Here is a 21,943-nt window from a genome sequence, read left to right as displayed (position 1 = left end):
CTGAGGTGGAGAGCCCTAGCTGGGTGTGAACACACACCAATGACCAACCGCCCACCACATTCAGAAGACTCAGGACCACAGCAGAGACCCAGTGCCTCCTGTTGCTCCAGAAGAAGTCCACCTGCCTCTTCTGGGTCCTGGAGACAAAAGCAGTGGGTGGGTCTAAAGTAATCAGCCAGTAACATATCTTTAAAATGAAAGCTACTTATCAGTGGCTTTTACTTGGACTGGTGATCCAAGTTGTCCTATTCCATTGTGCCCAGTGTATGGAAAACAACTTACAAATGTAGCAATGGCTCCAGCAAAATTGAAGACACTTAACTACAAACAGCTATGTGACACATTAAAATGCTGATTATTTTAAATACTGTTGGAATCTCAAAACAAACAGATCACAGCGTTTGAAAATGAAGTCACAGACCTTAAAAAAGGTTCAAGAAGCTTAGTTATTTAGTTGTTTTAAGACCAGTTCACTTGAGAATATTTAAAAAGCTGTGTGAAAACCTAGACAAAGAGCACACCAATCTCCTGCTACATACAGAAATCCAGTGGCTTAGCAGAGGGAGAGTCCTCAACAGAGTGTTTGCACTGAAAGGTCAATTGCAGGAGTACTTGCAAGAACATTTTTCATCAAATGAACCAGTTGAACAAGTCTCTCTGCAAGGCCCTGGAGAAAATGTTTTGACTTCAAGTGACAAGATTCTTGGATTTAAAAGGAAACTGAATCTTTGGAAAAATCATGCTGCAAAAGGAAATTTGAAATGTTTCCGCTGCTGCTTGGGCTAGGGAGTGAGGAAGGATATCAGGAAGTCTCGAGTCTTATTGAAAACCACCTGGAAGAACACAGAACAAAATTGAACAGTATTTTTCCTCCATTTCAACACAAGTGTATGACTGGGTGAGGGACCCTTTCTCTGAATCTTCTGCTCAGCTTGAGAGAGTGGTGGATATATGGAATGCTCTGCCCCAGAAGGCTGTGGAGGCCAAGTCTCTGGATGCTTTCAAAAAAGAGATGGATAGAGCTCTTAAAGATAGCGGAATCAAAGGTTATAGGGATAAGGCAGGAACTGGATACTGATTGTGGATGATCAGCCATGATCACAGTGAATGGCGGTGCTGGCTCGAAGGGCCGAAGGGCCTACTCCTGCACCTATTGTCTGTTGTCTATAACATGACCTTGAGAGAAGAGGAAGAACCTTGTGAGCTGCACTCTGGTCGTGCACTCAGGATGGGATTGACTGACCTGCCCCTGGTCAAGTTCTGGATTCCTGTGAAAGAAGAGCATCCTGCCATTCATAGGAAAGCAATGAACATTTCGCTGCAGTTTTCAATGTGTGAGTAAGCTTTTTCTTGTTTAACAAGCATTAAGACAAGGATTGAAGTCATCTCATTTCAGTTGAAGCTGAAATCTGTGTGTGCTTATCTCAAGTTCAACCCAGAATTGAGAAATTTATGATGTCTGCCTTGTGAGTTTTTTAAAAATTTATTGAAAGAAAGAGAAAGAAAGAAAGGTAAGCTAAGCTCAACTATCTTTTTTTTTCAAGAAAGATTGGCTAAAAATTAATTCCTTATACTCAAAAGAACATTGACAATTAGTTTTGGATTATTATATCTATAACTTACTGATCATACTAACATACCATGAGCTCTTGATATAATAATTTTTATGCAGGGGTTCCCTGACACCTGAAAATTATTTCAAGGGTTCCTCCAAGGCAAAAATGTTGAGAAAGGCTGATCTAGAGATATTAGATAGATTAATAATGGCTCAGAAAAGATGAGATCACAGAAACTAAACACCAGAGATTCTGCAGATGCTGGAAATCCAGAACCACATGCAGAAAGGCAACATCTAGTGAGGGGAATAAACAGTCAACATTACAGGCTGTCTGGAAAACATTACTCTTTAATCTCCTCCATAGATGCTGACTGATCTGCTGAGTTGCTCCAGCACTTTGTATGTGTGAAGCTATCCTAATGATGTTAACTGATTTTCAATGGTGTACAGTATGACATTCAGAAATATTTCCACTGTTTCTCTTTTTATCAAAAATATTGAAAACTGCAACTGATACCTGGGAAACTAGTGAAAATTGTGCGAGTATGATGACATCACTAAGTTTCTCAATTTCTCTCATACCTAATGTAACTTGCCTCATACGCGATTCCCCACTACGTCAGAGAGGCATGGAGGGAAATCGTCCGCTAACTGGAGAAACTCCGGATGCGACGTACCTTTCCTTTTAATGTAAATATTAACTGATTTGTTTATGTTCTCAGGGTGTTTTAAATGTCAACAAGCACAGGTCTCAGTTGGAAGCCTTTGTTCGTATTGAGGGATTGCCTAATAAAGGATCAGGTAACCTTACTAACTTTAAAAAGTAAATCTGCTTTCAGAAATTGATTTGTTTGTAAAGTGTTGTTTGTGTCTGTTAGAGCTAGAAACAGACATACTCATCTGTGGCTCGAAGGCTCGAAATCGCGCTGTCCAGGGAGATGTGGTGGCTGTTGAGTTACTGCCAAGGAATCAGTGGAAGGGAAGAGTTTCGGTGCTGTGTGAGAATGAGTCTGAAGAGAAAGCCCCTGAAGAAGCTGAAAGTGAGCCAATGGCTACAGGTAGGGCACTATTAGTAAAATAAACAACCAAATGTTTCATCTATAATCTTTGGATTTTTAAAAATGCTCTAGTTTCCTTCTCCTGTTTAAGAATGTGTATAAGCAGTCCGTTAATATACAACACTGCTTCGACAGGGGGACTAAACCAGTGACAGTAGCCAGTAAGCCTCATACCCCCCTGAGATAGGAACATGCCTGTCCTAGCATGCAAAGTCAGCTTCGGTAGACTGAGTCGGCCAGGAAGGCAGTTCTGCAACACTTCGTGGAGAGTGAAGGGCATGATAGGGCATAGAAAAAGTTGTGATCGTCCACTGCATCCAAGGAAGACCCCAGTTGTGATGTCTGCTAGTACCACTGGACCCAGAGTCACAAGGTTGAGAGAGTGGAACGGCTTTTTCCACTTTTAAAAACTCCTGCACAGGTTTCTATGTGCAGTTCACTTTAGAACTGAACAAATAACTGTCATTGACAGATGTGATGGACAGCTAAGTCAGTAAGAGAACATAACAAAAGCAAAAGTAGGCCATTCGAATCTTGTGCCTGTTCTACCATTACAATAAGATTATGGCAAGCTTTTTTCTTGATTCCCTTAATGTTCAAAGGTCTACTCATCTCCAATTTGAATATACCCAGTGACTGAGCCTCCACAGTCTTCTTGTGTAGAGAATTCCAAGAATCCATCACTCTCTGTGAAGAAATTTCTTCATCCAGCTTTGTCCTGAATGGTTGACTCATTCAAGCTGGCTCACAGTCCCAGCAACCCAGTACTTACCCTGAACTTGCATGCTAATCTGTGTGGAGGGTGCAACACTGGACCTCTTCTTGGGAAATGGGGTTGGGCAAGTGACTGAAGTGTCGGTGGAGGGGCACTTTGTGACCAGTGACCACAATACTTCTAGTTTTAAATAGCCATGGAGAAAGATAGGACTGATCCACTAGTTAAGGTCGTAAATTGGGACAGTTCAATTTTGGAGGCATTAAGCAGGAACTTGCAAAGGTTTGCAGGTAAAGGGAATGTTTGGCAAGTGTGAATAACCTGGCATTTTCCTTAACCTTGCCTGTCATAGCCATCTCATTCCCTCTTAACATTCAAAAATGCAATATCAAGAGGCCAGGGAGAGCATGTTCTGTACGTGTGGAGTCAGGAGGTGGGTGAAATTTTTAATGAATGTTTCTCATCAGTTTTTGCTGTGGAGAAGATCATAGAGAATATGGAATTGAGGCCAGTGAATCGTGATGTTTTGGATAACTTACGAATCACTAAAGACGGTGGTTAAATCCCTTGGATCTGACCAAATGCATCCTCAGACCTTGTGGGAGTTATATAGTTGTATAACATGGAAACAGGCCCATCTTGTACACGTTGACCAAGATGCCCATCCAAGTTAGTCTCGCTTATCCCATTCAGCCCATACTCCTCTAAATCTTTCTTCCATGTACCTGTCCAAGTGCCTTTTAAAATGTTGTCAATGTACCTGCCTCAGCCACTTACTGTGGTAGCTCATTCCATATACTGACCACCATTTCGATGAAAAAGTGGCTCCTCATGTTCCTATTAAATGTCTTCCCTCTCACCCTAAATCTGTGGCCTCTAGTTCTTGATTCCCCAATCCTGGGGAACAGACCATATCTATGCTCCTCGTGATTTCATGCACACCTACCTTCAGTCTATTGCTCTCTAAGGAAAACAGTCCTAGACTGTTCGACCTCTCTCTATAACCCAGCCCCTTGAGTCTTGGCAACATTCTCGTAAATCTTTTCTATAGTCTTTCGAGATTCATGACATATTTTCTGTTACACTTCCTTAATAATAGATCTAGCATTTTTGTTAATGTTATTATCAGGCAAATTCTTACCTCTAGGTTCTGTTCTCACACTTCTTCTCTCCTTCCTTGCTTAGGCAGTAGGGTGATATTTGTTACCCTTCCAGAATCTATAGAATTTTGGATGATGACAGTGGAAGTCCAAGGATGTAATTGTTCTAACTGGCAAACTAAGTAACCTGAGGGATTTGTAGTGACTTCTTACTTGGCCTTTTCTCCTTGGAGCAACGGAGAATGAGAGGTGACCTGGATAGAGGTGTACAAGATGATTAGAGGCATTGATCATGTGGATAATCAGAAGCTTTTTCCCAGGGCTGAAATAGCTATCACGAAAGGGCACAGTTTTAAGGTGCTTGGAAGTAGGTACAGAGGAGATGTCAGGGGTAAGTTTTTATGCAGAGATTAGTGAGTGCATGGAATAGGCTACCAGTGATAGTGGTTGAGGCGGATACAATAGGGTCTTTTAAGAGACTCCTGGATAGGTACATGGAGCTTAGAAAAATAGAGGGCTGTGGGTAACCCTAGGTAATTTCTCAGGTAAGGACTTGTTCAGCACACCTTTGTGGTAAGGACTTGTTCAGCACAGCTTTGTGGGCTGAAGGGCCTGTATTGTGCTGTAGGTTTTCTATGTTTCTTATAGCGATTCTTCTCAGCTCATTTGAGAATTGGATACAGAGTAACAGACACTAAATACTGGAGGGAAAAGCAACATCTATGAAAAGGAATAAACAGGTGATATTTTGGGCTGAGGCCCTTTGTCAGGACTGGAAAGGAAGGCTTCACCTGCCAGCCTTTTCTCTTTCCCCATCCCCACTATCTTATTCAGACCTTCCCTCTTCCTTTCCAGTTCTGATTTATTTTCCTATTTAAGCAACACACACAAAATGCTGGAGGAGCTCAGCAGGCCAGGCAGCATCTTTGGAAAAGAGTATAGTCGTTGTTTTGGGCCGAGACCCTTCATCAGGACTAGAAAAAAAGATAAGAAGTCAAAGTAAGAGAGTGGGGGTATTCTTTTTCGTAGATGCTGCCTGACTTGCTGAGTTCCTCCAGAATTTTTGTGTATGTTGCGCTGGATTTCCGGCATCTGCGAAATCTCTTGTGTTTATAAGAGCTCGATTCAGCTCTGTTCTATAAAATGCTAGAGAACATACTTGTATACTGGCTGTCTTTGGCAAATTTGTTAGTATTTCCACTCATAAATGCCTTAATATAGTCCATCAAGAAAGTCTATTTATGTTGATAGGCAAATTCAAAATAAATTTATTACCAAAGTATGTATATGTCACCACAAATGACCTTGGGACTTGTTTTCTTGCAGGCGTCCACAGTAGAACAAAGAAATGCAATAGAATTAAAACACATTATATGCATTGTTATTTTTTTTCTGGTTTAATTAACATTACCTTAATATGAGGCAAAACAAATTACAAAGATTCAGATTGAATCCTTCTTTCTTGCAGGTAAGGTTGTTGGCATTATTCAGCGCAACTGGCGAGATTATGTAGCATCCTTTCCACCAAAGGAAGACATCCAGTCTCAGGGTAAAAATGTTCGGAAGGTCTTAGTTACACCTTGGGATTACAGAATTCCTAAAATAAGAATCACCACTCAACAAGCTGAATACCTACAGGTAAGAATTATAAATTTACTCTCTCAAAATTTAGTAGCATTTGTAACATTTTGTGAAGATTGAGAAGAACATATCTGCACCATGTTCCTAGACTGAATCCATTCATTAGAATTGATCTTTTTTCATATTTTCCATTTCTTTGATTTTATTTTCCTCATTTTTAACATTTTTTGTCCCTTTCTGGCTTGATCTCACCAAGTTAAACTGACGAGAGACCTAGACAAGGATGGTGAGTATCCGAGACTAGAATCGAGGCACGATTTGAGACTGAGATGAGAACAGCATTCTTGACTAGATGCTAGACGAGAACCTGACGAGACTAGATGAGAATCCAAATAAGACAAATCCAAAACGCAATTGCAGACTGAACCAAAGTTGAGCTGATGATTGAGCATCTAATCCGAATTCGGTTCGGGTGCTCTTTAAATATCCAAATCTTGGCGCCAAAACATGGCCACCAATTAGCAGAGCAGGTCTGGAACTTTAAAGGGACTGTGCCAGTTACCGACTCGGAGCATCTACACTGCCGAGGTTGGCGCAGTCAGGTGTGTGCCGTAGCACAAACAATCATTTTCATAGTTCACTTCTGAACCAGATGTGTACATTTCCTTGCATGGATCACTGGATCGAGATGTTACTCAGGAGAGCTGGTTCACTTTTATCCTCCTAACTCAAGATTGTTAAGTGAAATGTAGCACATTTTACACTGAACCAGATGAGAGGAACTAACACTGTGTACAATGGCTCTAAATCTGGAACACCATCTGGTCGTAGCCTCAGTAATTGTGCTTTATTCAATTTACTTTACTCTCAGATTAAAAATAAATTACCTTTATTGCCATAAATTGGCTTCTACATTAGTCCTGTGCATTCAAGAAAATTTTTTTTATCTTTTCCCCATTGGTCAGATTAAGCTGAATAAGGCAAGATATTTAAATAAGGCTGATATAAGGCAAAACATTTATTTTTTAGTCATAGGAGCAGAAATAGGCCATTTTGGCCCATCAAGTGTTCCACCATTCAATCATGGCAGATCCTGTTTTTACCCTCCTCAGCCCCACTCTCCGGATTTCTACCATAGCTAATCAAGAACCTATCAATCGCCGCCTTAAATACACCCAGTGATCTAGCTTCCACAGCTACCTGTGGTAACAAATTCCACAAATTCACCACCCTCTGGTTAAAGAAATTCTTCCACATCTCTGTTTTAAATGGACACCCCTCTATCCTGAGGATGTGCTGTCTTGTCCTTGACTTCCCCCCACCATGGGAAACATCCTTTCCACATCTACTCATTCTAGGCCTTTCAATATTCAAAAGGTTTCAATAAGATCCCCCCCCTTATCCTTCTAAATTCTAATGAGTACAGGCCCAGAGCCATCAGTTCCTCATGTCCCTTTCATTCCTGGAATCATCCCTGTGAACCCGCTCTGAACCCTGTCCAATGCCAGCACATCTTTTCTTAGATAAGAAGCCCAAACTATTCACAATACCCAAGGTGAGGCCTCACCAATGCCTTATAAAGCCTCAGTATCACATCCTATTCTAGATCTCTTGGAAGTAAATGCTAACATTGCATTTGCCTTGTACATCAACCTCGTAATCTCATCCTTAACAATTGACTCCAACATCTTCCCTACCACTGATGTCAGGCTAACTGGCCTTTAAATTCCTTTCTGCTGCCTCCCTCCTTTCTTAAAGAGTGGAGTGACATTTGTAATTTTCCAGTCCTCCAGAACCATGCCAGAGTCCAATGATTCTTGAAAGATCATTACTAATGTCTTCACAATCTCCACTGCTACCTCTTTCAGAACCCTAGGGTGCAGTTTATCTGGTCTGGGTGACTTATGTACCTTTAGGTCTTTCAGCTTTTTGAGCACCACCTCCTTTGTAATAGTAACTGTACTCACTTCTCTTCCCTCTACCCTTAAACACTTGGCACACTCGTATTGTCTTCCACAGTGAAGACTGATGCAAAATACTCATTAAGTTCATCTGCCATCTCCTTGTCCCCATTATTATTTCTCCAGCCTCATATTCTAGTGCTCCTATATCCACTCTCATCTCTCTCTTATTTTTTATCTACTTGAAAAGGCTTTTTTCTATCCACCTTGATATTTTGCCACTTTGCGATCACATTTCATCTTTTCCCTCCTAATGATTATCTTAGTTGCTTTCTGTAGGTTTTTAAAAGCTTCCCAATCCTCTATCTTACACTAATTTTTGCTTTGTTAAATGCCCTGTCTTTGCTTTTACATTAGCTTTGGTTTCCCTAGTCAGCCATGGTTGTTCTATTTTGCCATTTGAGTATTTCTTTATTTTTGGAATACATCTATCCTGTACCTTTCTCATTTTACCCAGAAACTCAAGCCATTGCCGCTGTGCTGTAATCCCTGTCAGCTTCTCCTTCTAATTTACTTTGGGCAACTCCTCTCTCATACCACTGTAATTTCCTTTACTCCACTGAAAGACTGCTGTGTCAGACTCTACTTTCTCCTTATCATATTTCAAGTTTAACTCAAATCATATTGTGATCATTGTCTCTTAGGGGTTCCTTTACCTTAAGTTCCCTAATCGCCTCTGGTTCATCACATTACACCCAACCCAATGTAGCTGAACCCCTAGTGGCCTCAACAACAAACTGCTCTAAAAAGCCATTTCATAAGCATTCAACATACTCACTGTCTTGAGATCCATTTCCAACCGGATTTTCCCAATCTACCAGCATGTTGAAATCTCCCATGACTGTCATAACATTGCCCCTCTGACAACACACACAAAGTGCTGGAGGAACTCAGCAGGCCAGGCAGCATCTATAGAAGTTTATAGTCAATGTTTCAGGTTGAGACGTTTCATCGGGACTGAAACGTCAGCTACTCTTTTCCATAGATGCTGCCTAGCCTGCTGAGTTCCTCCAGCATTTTGTGTGTGTTGCTTGGACTTCCGGCATCTGAAGATTTTCTCTTGTTTGTGACTGCCCTTTTGACACACCTTTTCTATTTCCCGTTGTAATCTGTAGTCCACGTCCCAGCTACCGTTTGGAGATTTTTATATAATTGCCACTGGGGTCCTTTTATCCTTGCAGTTTCTTAACTTAACCTGCAAGGATTCAACATCTTCCAATCCTGTGTCACATCTTTCTAATGATTTGATGCCATTCTTTACCAGCAGAGCCACACCACCCTCTCTTGCCTACCTTCCTATCCCTCCGATGCAATGTGTAACCTTTGACATTCAGCTCCCAACTACAAGCATCCTTCAGCCACGATTCAGTGATGGCCACACCATCGCACCCAACAATCTGTAAAAGTACAAGAAGATCGTCCACCTTATTTCTTATGCTCCATGCATTTTTGGTATAACACTTTGTGTACTGTATGTGCTATCCTTTTTGATTCTGCATTCCTTATTCACTGATATTCACCTTGCTGGGTACAATTTTGTCCTATCATCTGCCTGCTCTTCCTGACAGTCTGACTGCATGCTACCTTTACTTTTTTACCATCCATCCTGTACTGAGTCCTTTCACTTCTGTTCCCATTCCCCTGCCAAATTAGCTTGAACCCTCTCCAACAGCTCTAACAAACCTGCCCACAAGTGTATTGGACCCCTTCAGGTTCAGATGCACCCCATCCCTTTTGTGCAGGTCATATCTCTCCCAGAAGAGATCTCAATGATCCAAGAACCTGAAGCCCTGCCCCATGCACTAGCTTCTCAACCACGCATTTATCTGCCAAATCATCCTCTTTCTACCTAACTGGTATGACCCCCTTGTACAGCAATAACTTCAACCAAATGGTTCTGGTAACTGTTGATCAGTCCTGTACATCGGCTTGGAGGAATTTTAGGCCATTCCTCATAAGACTGCTTCAACTCTGGGATGTTGGTGAGCTTCCTGCCATGATCTGCTTGCTGCAAGTCCTCGAAATATTTCTCTCAGATTAAGGTCAGGACTTTGACTCGTCCATTCCAAAACATGAAATTTCTTCTGCTTTAACCATTCTTTGGTAGACTGACTTGTGTGTTTAGAGCCATTGTCTTGCTGTATGACCCACTTTCTCTTGACCTTCATTTCATGGATGGATATCCTGACATTTTCTTGTTGAATTTGCTGGTACAATTCAGAATTCATAGCTCCATCAATGACGGCAAGCCATCCTGGTCCTGAGGCAGCACAGCAGGCCCAAACCGTGACACTCCCACCACCATGTTTCACAGGTGGGGTGAAGTTTTTATGTTGGAATGCAGTGCTTGCTTTTCACCAAACGACGCTTCTCATTTGAGCCAAGAAGTTCCATTTTGGACTCATCCATCCACAAAACATTCTTCCAAAAGCCTTCTGGCTTATCCACGTGGTTATTTAGCAAACTTTAGATGGGCAACAATATTCTTCTTGGAAAGTTGTGACTTTCTCCTTGCAATCCTGCCATGCACACTATTGTTGTTCAGTGTTTGCCTGATGGTAGGCTCATGAACACTGACATTAGCCAATGCAAGAGAGGCCTGTAGCTCCTTAGATGTTACCCTGGGGTTCTTTATGACCTCCAGGAATATTACACACCTTGCTCTTTGAGTGAATTTTGTTGGTCGACCACTCCTGGGGAGAGTACAACTGTGTTGAATTTCCTCCATTTGTACACCATCTGCCTGACTGTGGATTGGTGGAGCCCAAACACTTTGGAAATGGTTTTGTATCTTTTTCCAGTCTGGTGAACATCAACAAATGTTTTTCTGAGGTCCTGAGAATCTCCTTTGATCAACACATTTCTAAAACCCTGCATGGTGATGGTGACTTTGATGGTGAAGACCCAGGTTTATGTTCTTTAAATAGGACAGGGCCTCCCACACTCACACCTCATTGTCATCCCATTGATTGAAACAGCTGATTCTAGTTTCCCCTTCAAATGAACTGGTATAATCCTAGAGGTTCACATACTTTTTCGAACAATACATGTAACATTGGATCGTTTTTCTCAATAAATAAATGAACAAGTATAATGTTTTTTGTGTTATTTATTTAATTGGGTTCTCTTTATCCAGTTTCAGGACTTGCGTAAAGATCTGATCACGTTTTAGGTCATATTTATGCAGAAATAGAGAAAATTCTAAAGGATTTACAAACTTTCTAACACCACTGTATATCAAATTCAAGTATTAAAAACTGTATACTCTCTGGGTTTGGAAGTGTTGAATCAAACACTTGATTAAAAGGGAAAAAAGCACATATATGAACTGCAGTAAAAAGATTTGTTGCACTCTTTTTAAGTAATAATCTTTCATGCTCTAATGGGTTCATACAGAGAACTTCATTTTTAAATTTTCCCATCACACAGAATTTCCGAATTATTGTCCGCATTGATTCCTGGGATTCCACATCTCTTTATCCCAGTGGGCATTTTGTGAAGGTTCTTGGAAGAGCTGGTGATTTAGAGACAGAAATTGCAGCTATTCTTGTGGAAAATGGCATTTCTGTCAGCCCTTTTACTGAAGCCCAGGTAAATCCCAGTCTGCATTACAAATAATGTGAGAGATGTGATTCCTTGACTCATGTTGCTAATTGTTGAATTGTACTTAGTGTGATTTAACCCATTTCAAAATCGTATTTCAAGGGAAATTATTGATGGCAAAATGCTAAGTTTGTATTAATGCATGCTGATATCTGTGCTTAAGGAGCTCATCAATATTTTCATGTTAGAAATATTTGTGTGATAAAGATTTGTGTGACAGCTTGGTTCATTGTGGAACTTTGTATCAGAGTCACAAAGTTTAAGGCCTAATGAGCGAAAACTAGCTTAATTTTTCAGTTTATTTCTGGGAGAGTGAAGATCTATCAGGGACTCCATCTTCAAAACAACGTCCTGCCTGTGTGAGAATACTACCTGGTATAACTTGTATTGCTGTGGAAATTTCCAGTAAAATTATTATCAAAGTACATATATACCACCTGAGTTTCATTTTCTTGTGGGTATACACAGTAAATATATGAAAAACTAATAGAATCAATGAAATACTAATGTGCAAAAGATAACAAACTTCAAATACAAAAAGATAAAAACCAAAATAAAATAAAATAGTAACAAATAAGCAATAAATATCAAGAAAATGAGATGAAGAGTCCTTGAAAGCGAGTCCATGGGTTATGAGAACAGTTCAGTGTTGTGTTGAGTGAAGTTATCCCCTCTGATTGAAGGGAAGTTATCCCTTGGATGGCCACTATTTGAATAAACTACATAACGATGACTATACTTAGAACATAAAACAGTACAGCACTGGAACAAATGCCAAATTAAAACTCCCATCTGTCTGCACATGATCTACGTTCCTCTGTTTCGTGCACATTTATGTTGCTTCTAAGTGTCTCTAAAATGGTGCGGCCACATATCTGCTTCTGTCCCAGCAGAACATTCCAGGCACTTGACATTCCCTATGTAAAACAAAACTTTATCCTGCCCATCTCATTTAAACTTTCTCCCATTCGCAAAGCTACATTCTGCAGTTTTTATCATGGGAAAGAGATTGTGACTATATGCAGGGCCTATGTACAAGAAGGGACAGAGCTGACTTTACTTCCTGAGGAGTCTCCGGTCATTCAACGTCTGCAATATTATGCTGCCGATGTTCTGTGACTGAGTGGTGGCCGGCATTCTACGCTGTAGTCTGCTGGGGCAGCAGGGTGAGAGCAGCTGATGCCAAGAAGATCGATAAGCTCATCAGGAAGGCTGGTTCTGTTCTGGGTTTGGAACTGGATTCCCTGGTGGTTGTGTCTGAGAGGAGGATGCTGCAGAAGCTACAGAGCATTGTGGACAATCCCTCTCACCCCTCCATGACACACTGGACAAACAGAGAAGCATCTTTACTAACAGACTGATTCCACCTAGGTGTATCACTGAATGCCGCAGGAGATCCTCTCTCCCTGTGGCTATAAGATTCTACGGCTCTTCCTCCTTAAGTATACATGTGTATAGTTTCATTGCACATGTGTATTTTGCACTATTACTTCTTAATGCTTTGTACCGCAATGCTGACATTTTGTATTTTAAAGTATATATTTCTGACTGAGCAATCTTGAACAATAATTTCCTTCAGGATAAATAAAAGTTTTATCTTATACCCTATATATGCCTTTCATAACTGTATAAATTCCTACCATCTCCTCTCAGCAACTGATGTCCAAAAAAAACAATCCCTCTAACCCCTCCTTGCGGCTAATCCTCTCTCGTCCAGGCGTCGTCCTTCCCGTAATATGGACAGAGGGTGGTATGGTAGTGTATAGGTCAATACGGTGATGTGGCAGTTAGTATAACGTTTTACACACCATCTATAAGATTGGGGTTCAATTCCCACTGCTCTCTATAAGGAGTTTGTATGTTCTCCCTGTGACTGCGAGGATTTCCTCCAGGTGTTCCAGTTTCCTCCCACGTTCTAAAGAAATACGGGCTAGAATTAGTGAGTGGTGGGCATGCTATGTTGGTGCCCAAAGCCTGGCGACACTTGTGGGCTGTTCCCAGTACATATTCAGACTGTGTGGACTGTTGATGCAAAAGTCATGTTTCACTGTATGTGTGATGCACATGTGACAAATAAAGCTGATCTTTATCTTTAACGAGGCACTCAGAACTGCAAGTGGAACCTAACCATGACTTCCTGGTTCTTATACTCAATGCATTCCAAAGGAATTATTTGAAAAATAATTGTTTTCTTGAAATTTAATGACATGAAGGGTTTCATAAAAATGCATGTTTTGCTATAACACCAACACAGTCTGAGGGTGCGCTGAGGGCCCACACCTCACTAACCCTGACCTGTACATCCTTGGGATGTGAGAGAGAAAATCAGAGCACCCCGAGGAAAGGGAGTCACAGAGAGAACGTATAAGCTCCTTACAGACAGCAGCAGGAATTGAACCTTGATTGCTGGCACTGTAACTGTTAGGTTACCATGCCTCCCCAGTTGTTGTGATGCTAGTTAGTCCACCATTCCACCATGAGTATGTATGATTAACTGACTTCATTAACTATACCGGACTCTGGTCTGCAAATCCACATGACATCTGAGAAGGAAGGGTAATCCTTGGCACGTAAGGGTCTCCAGAATCAAAAAAGACTGATGGCATTGCTGTACTAATTATTGAGGCTAAGATCCCTATCCCATTGTGATACGTAACTCTATAGAAGCCTTCAAGAAAATTAATAGGCAATTTTCAAGTCCCAGAATGATGTTACGACAAATTTGAATCGGAGAGGAAAAGCATACCTGAGCACACACCCCTCAGCATCAGCGGCTCCACAGTGGAGAGAGTGGAAGACATCAAGTTCCTTGGGGTGCAGATCTTGGACAATCTCACCTGGTCCAGGAACGCCACTGGGATTGTGAAACGGGCCCAGCAGAGATTGCACTTTCTGAGGAAGCTTAAACAAGCATCACTCCCCACTAATAACTACATTCTACAGAGGCGTGGTTGAGAGTGTGCTGATCTTTAGCATCACAACCTGGTACTCCAGCTGCAGTGCTATCAACAAAAAAGCCTTGCAGAGGGTGGTTAGGGGAGCAGAGAAGGTTATTGGGGTCTCCCTACCTTCTGTCCAAGACCTCTTTCAGAGTCGATGCCTCCAGAAGACACGGTACATCATTAAAGACCCCTCACACCCTTTCCATGAACTGTTTGTTCTTCTGCCATCAGGCAAACATTACAGGAGCATCAAAACTAAAACCACAAGGCTACTAAACAGCTTCCTCCCACAGGCAGTCAGACTGCTAAATAGCTGCTCTACCTGCCTCTGCTTTGGACACTTTTAACTTGCACTGGACAATTATAACTTGATTTTAACTGACATGTGGCTGTTGTGTTTTACTATTTATTGTTATGTTTATTATTTAGTGTTGCATTTGTTATGTTATGATTGCACTGCTCCTGGGAAACGCTGTTTCATTCTGCCCTGCAGAGCTGATGTACGGTTAGAATGACAATGAAGTTTTTTGAATCTTGAATCTTGAATCATACTCTCACATGTAGTATCTTAAACGTGGTATTGTAAATGACTACCTGTGGTTCAATCCATTTGTTTCCTTTTCTCCACAGTTCACATGAGTGAATTTACCAATCTCAGGCACATGTCTGGGTAGAGCACAAAACTGACGGGCAGGTATTCTCCCTCCTGACCCCTTTGAGGGAAACATCATAGATAATCTTCCCTTCATCTCTAGTAACTATTCCAGGGAAAATTCTTCTGTCTTAATTTCAACAGAAAAGATATTCAGAGATGTTTGTTTTCTTCAATTCTTCAGCTGCGAGAAATGCCCGTGAACACTCTGGAGAATCCCTGGAAAATTGATGCCGAGGAGAATGCCAGACGTGTGGATTTAAGAAATACTCATCTCATCTTCAGCATTGACCCCAAAGGCTGTGAAGATGTGGATGATGCACTGTCTGTCCGCAGATTAGCAAATCAAAACTTGGAGCTGGGTGTTCATATTGCAGATGTTACTCACTTTGTGAAATTAAATTCACATACAGATCTGGAGGCTAGATCAAGGTATTGTGAAATTAAACATCTAGTAACAGGAGTTCAAATGATTGAAGGTGGGAAAAATTAGGAGGAAAAATTTTTGTTCAAAATGCTGCCTTGACTGTTTGTCCCACTCCCATCAGGGAGGAGGCTATGTAGCATCCACACCGGGACCACTCGACTTAAAAACAGTTATTTGCCCCGAGGCGTCAGGCTGATCCATACTTCTACCCACTGACCCACCCCACCACCCCTACATACACATCACCTAACATCACTTAATGTTCATACAGTCAGTCTATGTATATATTAGTTTCTTGTACATTGTGTTTTATAGAATTGCCTTTATATTTATTGAGGGTTTTTTTGTTATTGTGTTGTTAATGCTTTTTGTGTTTTTTTTAATCCTGCATTGTATCTGGGGTAACAATCATTTCATTCTCATAAACGATCTTGAATCTTGTAGGAAAAGCTTATTTACTCATAGGAAAAGTCTTTGTAATTAATATAAAATAATCTTTTTCGGATGTAATTGATAAGAAGCGAACCATTCAAACTGGAATTGCCCACAGGGGAAGCTGCAGGGGCTATGGGAGCAGACTAACCTGTTATAGAAACATAGAAAATAGGTGCAGGAGTAGGCCATTCAGCCCTTTGAGCCTGCACCGCCATTTATTATGATCATGGCTGATCATCCAACTCAGAACCCTGCACCAGCCTTCCCTCCATACCCCCTGATCCCTGTAGCCACAAGGGCCATATCTAACTCCCTCTTAAATATAGCCAATGAACTGGCCTCAACTGTTTCCTGTGGCAGAGAATTCCACAGATTCACCACTCTCTGTGTGAAGAGGTTTTTCCTAATCTCAGTCCTAAAAGGCTTCCCCTTTATCCTCAGACTGTGACCCCTTGTTCTGGACTTCCCCAACATCGGGAACAATCTTCCTGCATCTAGCCTGTCCAATCCCTTTAGGATTTTATACGTTTCAATCAGATCCCCCCTCAATCTTCTAAATTCCAATGAGTACAAGCCTAGTTCATCCAGTCTTTCTTCATATGAAAGTCCTGCCATCCCAGGAATCAATCTGGTGAACCTTCTTTGTACTCCTTCTATGGCAAGGATGTCTTTCCTCAGATTAGGGGACCAAAACTGCACACAATACTCCAGGTGTGGTCTCACCAAGGCCTTGTACAACTGCAGTAGTACCTCCCTGCTCCTGTACTCGAATCCTCTCACTATTAATGCCAGCATACCATTCGCCTTTTTCACCGCCTGCTGTACCTGCATGCCCACTTTCAATGACTGGTGTATAATGACACCAGGTCTCGTTGCACCTCCCCTTTTCCTAATCAGCCACTGTTCAGATAATAATCTGTTTTCCTATTTTTGCCACCAAAGTGGATAACTTCACATTTATCCACATTAATTTGCATCTGCCATGAATTTGCCCCCTCACCCAACCTATCCAAGTCACCCTGCATCCTCTTAGCATCCTCCTCACAGCTAACACTGCCACCCAGCTTCGTGTCATCCGCAAACTTGGAGATGCTGCATTTAATTCCCTCATCCAAGTCATTAATATATATTGTAAACAACTGGGGTCCCAGCACTGAGCCTTGCGGTACCCCACTAGTCACTGCCTGCCATTCTGGCCTCTGACACCTGAACATACCAAGCTGCAGATTCGGAAATAGTTTTTGCAAAGCAAATTCAGAATCAGGTTTATTATCGCTGTTGTGAAATTCACCTCCCAGCTTCTCAATTCAAACCTACTTCCCCCTCCTCCCCCCATCCACCTTCCTCCTCACTGGTCTCACCTATCACCTGTCAGCTCAGTTCATCCCCCTCCCCCTCCATCCACCCACCTTCCCTCACTGATCTCATCTATCACCTGCCACATTCTCAGTTCATCCCCCTCCCCCCCCCATCCACCCACCTTCCCCCTCACTGGTCTCATCTATCACCTGTCACATTCTCAGTTCATTCCACCCACCTTCCCTCTCACTGGTCTCATCTATCACCTGTCACATTCTCAGTTCATTCCACCCACCTTCCCCCTCACTGATCTCATCTATCACCTGTCAGCTTCTCAGTTCATCCCCCTCCCCCCCCATCCACCCACCTTCCCCCTCACTGGTCTCATCTATCACCTGCCACATTCTCAGTTCATCCCCCTCCCCCTCCATCCACCCACCTTCCCCCTCACTGGTCTCATCTATCACCTGCCACATTCTCAGTTCATCCCCCTCCCCCTCCATCCACCCACCTTCCCCCTCACTGGTCTCATCTATCACCTGTCAGCTTCTCAGCTCCCACCTTCCCCCTCACTGGTCTCACCTATCACCTGTCAGCTTCTCAGTTCATTCTCCCCACCCACCTTCCCTCTCACTGGTCTCATCTATCACCTGCCACATTCTCAGTTCATCCCCCTCCCTCCCCCATCCACCCACCTTCCCCCTCACTGGTCTCATCTATCACCTGTCACATTCTCAGTTCATTCTCCCCCCCCCCATCCACCCACCTTCCCTCTCACTGGTCTCATCTATCACCTGCCACATTCTCAGTTCATCCCCCTCCCCCCCATCCACCCACCTTCCCCCTCACTGGTCTCATCTATCACCTGCCACATTCTCAGTTCATCCCCCTCCCCCTCCATCCACCCACCTTCCCCCTCACTGGTCTCATCTATCACCTGCCACATTCTCAGTTCATCCCCCTCCCCCTCCCCCTCCATCCACCCACCTTCCCCCTCACTGGTCTCATCTATCACCTGTCAGCTTCTCAGCTCCCACCTTCCCCCTCACTGGTCTCACCTATCACCTGTCAGCTTCTCAGTTCATTCTCCCCCCCCATCCACCCACCCACCTTCCCTCTCACTGGTCTCATCTATCACCTGCCACATTCTCAGTTCATCCCCCTCCCCGCCCCCATCCACCCACCTTCCCCCTCACTGGTCTCATCTATCACCTGTCACATTCTCAGTTCATTCTCCACCCCCCCCATCCACCCACCTTCCCTCTCACTGGTCTCATCTATCACCTGCCACATTCTCAGTTCATCCCCCTCCCCCCCCCCCATCCACCCACCTTCCCCCTCACTGGTCTCATCTATCACCTGTCAGCTTCTCAGTTCATCCCCCTCCCCCCCCATCCACCCACCTTCCCCCTCACTGGTCTCATCTATCACCTGCCACATTCTCAGTTCATCCCCCTCCCCCTCCATCCACCCACCTTCCCCCTCACTGATCTCACCTATCACCTGTCAGCTTCTCAGCTCCCACCTTCCCCCTCACTGGTCTCACCTATCACCTGTCAGCTTCTCAGTTCATTCTCCCCCCCCCCATCCACCCACCCACCTTCCCTCTCACTGGTGTCACCTATCACCTGTCAGCTTCTCAGTTCATCCCCCTCCCCCTCCATCCACCCACCTTCCCCCTCACTGATCTCACCTATCACCTGTCAGCTTGTATTCCTCCCCCTACCCCCAGTGTCTTATTTTGGCTTCTGCTCCCTTCCTTTCCAGTCCTGATGAAGGGTGTCACCTGTTTATTCTTCTCTATCGATGCTACCTGACCTGCTGAGTTCCTCCAACATGCTGTGTGTGTCATGAAATTTGTTGTTTTGTGGCAGTGGTACAGTGCAATGCATAAAAAAAAATAAAGGTACAGTAAGGAACTTTAAAAAATAAATAAGTGGTGCGAAAAGAGAGCGAGATAGTGGTGTAGTGTACTTGGGTTTGTGGACCGTTCGGAAATCTGATGGAATTCACTGAATATCATAGTGGAAGTCTAATTGGCATCTGTTGTTAGATCCCAATGTTGGGCTGGGTAAATATAATGTATTTTTTCCAGCAATGCTATTATAATTTTTGACTGTATGCTTAATATTGATACAAACTTTTTTTTACAGGGCAACAAGTTGTTACCTAGCAGATCGACGCTATGACATGTTACCTGCCATCCTAAGTGCTGAATTATGTTCGTTACTTGGGGGTGCTGACAGGTATGTCGCAGCTGTATCCGGTGCCGAGGGAACGATGTACACATATTGAGTACAGGAGTTGGGATGTTATGTTGAACCTTTATAAAATTTTGGAGAGACCAAGTTTGGAGTATTGTGTGCAATTCTAATCACTTACCTATAGGAAATGTATTGATAAAATTGAAAGAGTAAGAGAAAATTTACAAGGATGTTGCCGGTATTTGAGAACTTGAGTAAAAGGGAAAGGTTAATGATTAAATAATAAATAAATATATTATGTTATGTAGTTTTAATTGATCTTTCAAAATGAAAATTAATTTTCCATGTTCATTGTATCTTTAAGGTATGCAGTAAGTGTGTTATGGGAATTAGACAAAAACAATTACGAAGTCCTTAAAGTGTGGTTTGGACGAACCATAATAAAGTCAACTTACAAGATGTTCTATGAAGCTGCTCAAGCCTTGTTGGACGGAGATCTCAGTGTTGTGGATGATATCCCCGAGCTCAAAGGGCTTGAGGAGAAAGAAAAATATCAGAAGTTGAATGAGTTGATATGGGCAATAGAGAAACTGACTGAGATAGCTCGTCGTATGCGGGCAAAGCGTTCTCTTGAAGGTGGCCTGGAGCTTGAGGGAGTTGAGTTACGAGTGCAGTTGGATGAAGAGAAGAATATCAGGGACCTGGTGCCAAAGCAGCCCCTGGAGGTGCATGAGACTGTAGCGGAGTGCATGATTCTGGCAAATCACTGGGTAGCAAAGAAAATTACTGAGAGCTTCCCTCTCCAAGCCCTGCTACGTCGCCATCCTCCACCACGACAGGAGTCATTCACTGTACTGGTCGAATGTGCAAAGGCAAAGGGATTCAAAATAGATACACGGTAATGTGCGGATAAGAAATACTTGTTTGCATATTTTCATTAACAGTGATGGATAAAGCTCTTGGTTTTTTTGTCTAGATGAAGCACTCATGATCTGAGACAATGCTTAACCCATTAAATAGTTAGTTTTTAATTTCTCCTCCTCCATCTGTTCTGTTCGTTTTTAAGAATAAAAACAGTCTGCACCTTTAAGTAATTGGTATTCTATTAACATCGGTTCAATTAGTACGTACAGTGGTGACCTCCACCCGAGGACTGAACACACACTCAAGGTGAATCATGCATTGTCACAGGTTCTTCACCTGAGACCTTAAGACGCTGTCCTTTTGTCCTGTGTTTCGGAAGCCACTTAACGTTGTCTAGCACTAATTAAAGTTTGTGTTTAATTCCTGATGAAGTATGTGCCACATTTGTGTAGGTAACTTATTAAAGATGCTGCAGCTGAATATTTTTGTTTGAAAGGTGCCAATCGCCTACATTTATAAATGAACAAATACACGTTGGAGAGAATGAGATAATGGGCTACATTTTTATTGGGGATAACATTTCCATGAATACGGTATTGGTTAATGTTTGAACTTTCTGTTATAGTGACCTTGGAGGTGGCACAATTCAAAGTCCAGGTGCACGGTAGCAGAATGGTTAGCACAGCACTTTATATTACAGATGTCTGTAAGGAGTTTGTGCATTCTCCCCGAGCGTGATTCCCTCCAGGTGTTCCAGTTTGCTCCCACCATTCACCATCCATGGTTGGCAGGTTATTGTTAATTCTCCGGTCATTAGGCTCTGAACAAATCGGGGGATCGCTGGGCGGCGTGGCTCGAAGGGCCAGAAGGGCCTATCCCACGCTGTAAATAAAAGTGTTATTAAAATGAAAACATGTCACCATATGTTACCCAGAGACTATTTTCTTGCGGGCATTCACAGTAGATATAAAGAAGTACAATGGAATCAATGAAAAACTGAAGATGGAAATACAAAATAAATAAGTAAATATAGTTGTGGGCACCTTGAACCTGCTGGTGTGGGACCTAAGACTCCTGTACCTCCTTCCTGATGGCAAGAATGAGAAGAGAGTGTAGCATGGATGGTGGGGATCCTTGACGATGGAGTAGCTTAGCAGTAAACGCAATTGCTGTACAGCGCCAGGGAACACTGATTAGAGTTTGATTCCTGTTGTAACCTGTAAGGAGTTTGTACATTCTCCCCATATCTGTGTGGGTTTCCCCCCACATTCCAAAGACGTATGGGTTAAGGTTAGTAAGTTGAGGGCATGTTATGTTGGTGCTGGAAGCATGGCGATACCTGCGGGCTGTCCCCAGCACATTGTTAATAACCTTTTTCACTGTATGATTTGAATATACAGATGGCAAATAAATCTGATCTAAATAGGTCACACTACAATTAGAATGATTTTGCAAAGAAGTCTTGCATTTGAGCTAAGGTCGTGCTTGAGTCACTATGGTGTATGTTTCTGTGCATCCACCCACCTTGTATGTCCGTGTCATCC

At 42.6% G+C, this 21,943-nt stretch overlaps 1 protein-coding gene across 2 annotated transcripts in view; it reads left to right on the top strand.

Moving 5' to 3' along the window:
• The window catches only part of dis3l (DIS3 like exosome 3'-5' exoribonuclease), a 63,758-nt gene that overhangs the window by 27,908 nt on the left and 13,907 nt on the right, over positions 1 to 21,943 (top strand). For both annotated transcript variants that reach the window (XM_063066239.1, XM_063066240.1), the window contains 7 exons: positions 2,281 to 2,359; positions 2,437 to 2,616; positions 5,900 to 6,069; positions 11,403 to 11,564; positions 15,355 to 15,602; positions 19,485 to 19,577; positions 19,900 to 20,433. In XM_063066239.1, coding sequence (XP_062922309.1) covers positions 2,281 to 2,359; positions 2,437 to 2,616; positions 5,900 to 6,069; positions 11,403 to 11,564; positions 15,355 to 15,602; positions 19,485 to 19,577; positions 19,900 to 20,433 — 1,466 coding nt within the window. The remainder of the gene's footprint in view (positions 1 to 2,280; positions 2,360 to 2,436; positions 2,617 to 5,899; positions 6,070 to 11,402; positions 11,565 to 15,354; positions 15,603 to 19,484; positions 19,578 to 19,899; positions 20,434 to 21,943) is intronic.

Source organism: Mobula hypostoma, chromosome 13, assembly GCF_963921235.1.
Source record: "Mobula hypostoma chromosome 13, sMobHyp1.1, whole genome shotgun sequence".
In the NCBI taxonomy this organism is placed as follows: Eukaryota; Metazoa; Chordata; class Chondrichthyes; order Myliobatiformes; family Myliobatidae; genus Mobula; species Mobula hypostoma.
The sequence above is the reverse complement of the archived record's forward strand: the minus strand, read 5'-3'. Positions and strand labels throughout refer to the sequence as shown.